Source organism: Helobdella robusta, assembly GCF_000326865.2.
Source record: "Helobdella robusta unplaced genomic scaffold HELROscaffold_97, whole genome shotgun sequence".
Lineage (NCBI taxonomy): Eukaryota > Metazoa > Annelida > Clitellata > Rhynchobdellida > Glossiphoniidae > Helobdella > Helobdella robusta.
In genome coordinates, this window is record NW_008705551.1 from 316,564 (window position 1) to 321,814 (window position 5,251).

Genomic DNA, 5,251 nt, shown 5'->3' on the forward strand with positions numbered 1-5,251 from the left:
GAAAAAACAAACAAAGAAATGAAAATACAAACCAGAGAATAAACAAAGAATAAGGATTTTTTTTATTATGAAATTATCGCCAAGCAAGGTGCCCGTCCAAACAAACCAGAACAAAAAAAGCAAAAACAAAAACAAAACAAACAAAGCCATCAAATAAAATTGTCATATTACAAATGTTTTTTTTTAAATTGTGTGTGTGTGTGTGTGAATGCAAAAAATGCTGTTGTCAATGATTCATCTGTGAATTGATGAATGAATGAATGTTTGAATGAATGAATGAATGAACGAACGAACGAACGAACGAAATGAATGAATGAATAAACAATAGTTTGAACGATCCTAAGTAACAAAGCGATATATTGATAGCATTGTATTCATTTACATCGGATTAGCGAGAATGCTAACGGTTACGAAATCATGCAATATCACTTCAAGATATTTCAACCTCTACCACTGCTGCTACGGCTGCTACTACAACGGCTGCTACTACAACTGCTGCTGCTACTACTACACCTGCACTCATCTGCCCATGCACACATATAAACGTATGTAATATAAACACACACATACAAACCTACGTAAACCTTTACCAACAAGAATAAACATGCTCATACAAACACAGACAGACATGCAAACAAGCATACAAACAAACATACATACAAACAAACAAACAAACAAACAAAAATACAATACAAGAAACAAAAGTACATTTCTTGGAATTATAAGAACCATAAGAATTATAAGAACTAATTGATAACTTTCTTGTTATCAACATTGATGACATAGTCGACCCATTTTTTAACCATCCCCATTCATCCGATACCTGAAATTGAATTAAACTCCAGATAAACATGCAAACTGTCAATCAGTCGTGTGATTTTAATCACGTGTGATCTCCATTTTTTCTCTCAGCTACTTGGAAAGTTGACACGTGCTAACTCTGTTTTAGGTACACTTGCACCTAAAAGAATTTTTGGAACGTGTGTAGCCAGTCAGTATTCTGGCCAGGAGCGATGTTGGAGAAGTTAGTATGGAGATAGGTACGTTTTTTTCATTTGTATTTGTTTGTATATGATTGTATTTTGCTGTATATATATTTGTATGTTTGTGTATGATTGTATTTTGCTGTATATATATTTGTATGTTTGTATATGATTGTATTTTGTTGTACCTATATATATTTGTATGTTTGTATATGATTGTAATTTGTTGTATATATATTTGTATGTTTGTGTATGATTGTATTTTGCTGCATATATATTTGTATGTTTGTATATGATTGTATTTTGTTGTATCTATCTATATATATATATATATATATATATATATATATATATATATATTTGTATGTTTAGATATTTGTCAGTTTGTCAGAGTTATGTGTGTGTTTATCTGTTGAATCAAAAGAGCACAGACACACACACACACACAAACAAACACACACACACATACAAACTGTTTGTGAAATGATAATTGAAAGTTTAACTCCCATTCATAGTGGCCGGTTTCAAACAGACAGATGGATTGAAAAAACATTTGTCAATGACACTTCGTCAATACTTTCATCATTCATTCATTTATTCATTCATTCATTCATTCGTTCGTTCGTTCATTCATTTGTTCGTTCATTCATTCAATCACTCATTCATTTACCCATTCCTTCGACAATTCATTTCTCATTTTTTTAAGAATTTCATAAAAAAAACAACGAAAACATTTTAAATCGAACAAATGTACGTTGTTGTTGTTTCTTAATTGTTGTTTCTTTGCTGTAGTTTCTTTGTTATTGTTGTTGTTGTTTTTGTTGTTATTATTGTTGTTGTTGTTATCTTATAATGGGGTTAAAGAATATTTTTGTTCAACATGAGAAGGGCATCAATATGATTATTGGTAAGCGAGCTGACGACGACGATGTGGTGATGATGATGATGTTGTTGTGGCAGATGATGATGATGTTATTATTGTTGCTGTTGTTGCAGATGCTGATTATGTTATTATCAATCAATCAATCAATAATCAATCAATAATCAATCAATCAATCAATCAATCAACCAGCCAACCAACCAACCAATCAACAAACCAATCAATCAATCAACCAGCCAACCAACCAATCAATCATTTAATTAAAGTTTACCTTGTTAAATGTTTCGCGGAATAATTTTCAATGCAAATAGACGTAGCATTTATATCCGTGCACTTAAACAGTATATAAGAAGATATTAATATTTTATTACTAATTATAATTATTAATAATAATAATATTTATTATTACAATTATAATTATTATTATTATTTTGCTATTACTGTGTTCAAGTATTTTTACTGAATTATTCTAACTATAATTGTTAATAATATTTAGCGATTTTATCCGTGTTGAATTATTATTATTTATTATTATTATATTTATTATTATTTGTTATTATAAATTATATTGGACATATTATTTATTAATTTATTCATTCCAGTTTTAAAATCAATTAAGTCATCAACTCTGATGCCACACGTATCCTACTATAATTAAAAATATCATAACAACATTATTAATTACAATTAATTATTATTATAGTTATTAATTATTATTATTATAGTTATTTATTATGATTAATTATTCATTATTATGCGCACGTTTAGTAGATTTTTTAACTATAATAAAGCAACTAGATAGCAGTTTTTGTTTACAAGTAGCACAAGGAACATACATCCATATACATTGTTCATTCATTCATTCGTTCGTACATTCATTCTTTCGTTCATCTATTTATTCTTTTATATGTTCGTTCGTTCGTTTGTTGGTTTGTTCACTCATACGTTCGTTCAGTTGTTCCGTTTTTGATTCGTTTATCCATTAATTCATCTATCCATTCATTAATTCACTCATTCGTTTAATTACTTATTCGTTCATTCATTCATTCATTCATTAAAATTATACAAAATTTTTTATGATTCTGAAACAATAATTTACCAGTATCAATACTATATATATATATATATATATATATAATATTATACTATATATATATATATGTATATATATATTATACTATATATATATATATATATATATATATCAATGCATATAACATATACATAAGAGCAATTTCGAGAAAGAAGAATTATAGTGATAGATTTTGTACATGAATTCAAACATACTTCCATCCATTCATTCATTAATTCATCATTCATACATAGATAAGTACATATATACACATATTTTCACACACACACACATACATTTTTTAGCTTTTTAGAATAGTTTATACAATGGTATATATGTATGTATATGTGTGTTGTGTATGTATGCATATACCAATGTATGTATGTGTATATATGTATATAGACATGTTAAAACAAGTTAAAACCCCATTAAAACCATACATGCATGTATGTATGTATGCACATACGTAATTATGTATATATACAACATATTTATATATACACACATATACAATATATGAATGATATTTACAACGGGCACTTCTCATTAATTTATAACGAAGATTGTAAAGTATACAATTTTTTCTGCATCGTCATATCATCTTCTTCCTCATCATTCTCCTATCTACGTCATCATCTCAGCATCAGCATCATCATCCTTGCGAAATAGTTACTTCACTCACTTGTAGGATTATTGGTGACGACGGTATGCAACATATTCTCTGAATCAAACTGACTGGACGAAATTGAAATGGCGAAATTAGGACGAGAAATATCGCACGCACGCACACGCAAACACTACACGCACATACACACACAAACACACACACACGCATCTACAAACACATCTTTCCATTGGAATCCAGATTTATGAGATGTGACGAAAATTAGATAAAAGACATTCATTATACAATATAAACGTGCTTTATTATCAAATTGCAAAAATAGTTTTACAAAATTTAAATGATTAAAAAAGTAATAATAAAGTCGAAAAAGAAGAACATTTAAACTCAAAATGATAATAAATTTGTCATTTTCAATGATAATAATCTGTAAATTTCGAAAACTTTGACGAGTATTCATTTCATTCATTCAACACTTCATTCACAAGTCATCATTAGAAAGAATAATAATTCACAAAGAAATGTACACACAGTTGAATATTTATTTATTCAACAAAAAACAGAGAAACCCATTTACTTTTTGCAAACATTTCTAACCCTAAGGTCGTAAGAGTTCACATTTTAAACTAAATTAAACTAAACTTAAACATCCAAAATCCTCTCAAGAAACATCAGTCTCCATAAACTTTTTCAATTCCTCTTCTAGCTCTAGCAATCGCTTCTGAGTGACAACCTTCCAACCATTTTTGATAGCCTTCGCCCTCCTCGTCATATTTTTCTTCCTAGAGACAACACTTTTGAACGAGATGAACCTATAAGCAGCTCTTTTTGGTCTTTTTACCTCGACATCATCTTCCCAGATCGTCTCCAACTTTTTGTTGACTGGTATCTGCGATTGCCAGAGTTTATTTAAATAGATATTGTACAAATCTTCCATTCTTACCTCCTCACAGCTGTTCTCTTTCAACTCATCAAATATTCCTAAATTTGCTATATCAGCAGCTGCTGTCGCCGAAGTGGTACCAATTCCTAGTGATTTTTTAGTCCTAATTAATTTAGGGCGAATCGACCTATAAAATGAAAATCGTTTTGGGTCTGAATTTTGGTGCTGTATCGTTGCTGGCGTTGTCATCATCATCTGCTATTTTCAATAACGATGAAGATGACGGTGTGCCTAGTCTGTCTTGCAATTCTGCCAGTGGTGTTACGTTTATGGATAGCTGTGGAAACTTCTGGAAGGATGTGTCGTCCCCAACAATGCTCATGCCACTTGATACTTTTGTAGTAGTAATTAGTTTAAAGGATATAATTATTTTTTTAATTCAGACGAAATGATAATTTTGTAGTTAATTTCAGGGATTTAATTATTTTTTTGTTTAAAATTATAATAATAATTTTTTATAGTACTTATTTTTATATTTAAAATTTGTGAATAAACTAGTCAAAACACCCATAGAGTCTTAAATCTAGTAATTTAATAATAAAATTTCTTCTTGGAAAATAGTTAATAAAAATTAAATTTATTTAAATAAATTATAAATTATAATAAAATTTAATTAAAATTTGAATAAAATTTAGATACTTTTATCTTTAGTTTGACTAGCTTCACCACTATTGTCATTGTCAATTTCTGTTTTTCGTCGCTTCGTACTCCTCAAAATCCTGGTGTAGATCTCAGGCTTTTCCTCATCCAT

The 5,251-nt window shown here is 28.9% G+C and overlaps 1 protein-coding gene across 1 annotated transcript; it reads right to left on the reverse strand.

Moving 5' to 3' along the window:
- Positions 1-4,218: 4,218 nt before the first annotated feature.
- HELRODRAFT_183044 (hypothetical protein) lies at positions 4,219-5,251 on the reverse strand (the record flags this gene model as incomplete). Its single annotated transcript, XM_009033758.1, has 3 exons — positions 4,219-4,627; positions 4,713-4,833; positions 5,140-5,251. The coding sequence occupies 3 exons, from the start codon at positions 5,249-5,251 to the stop codon at positions 4,219-4,221; spliced, it is 642 nt and encodes a 213-aa protein (XP_009032006.1).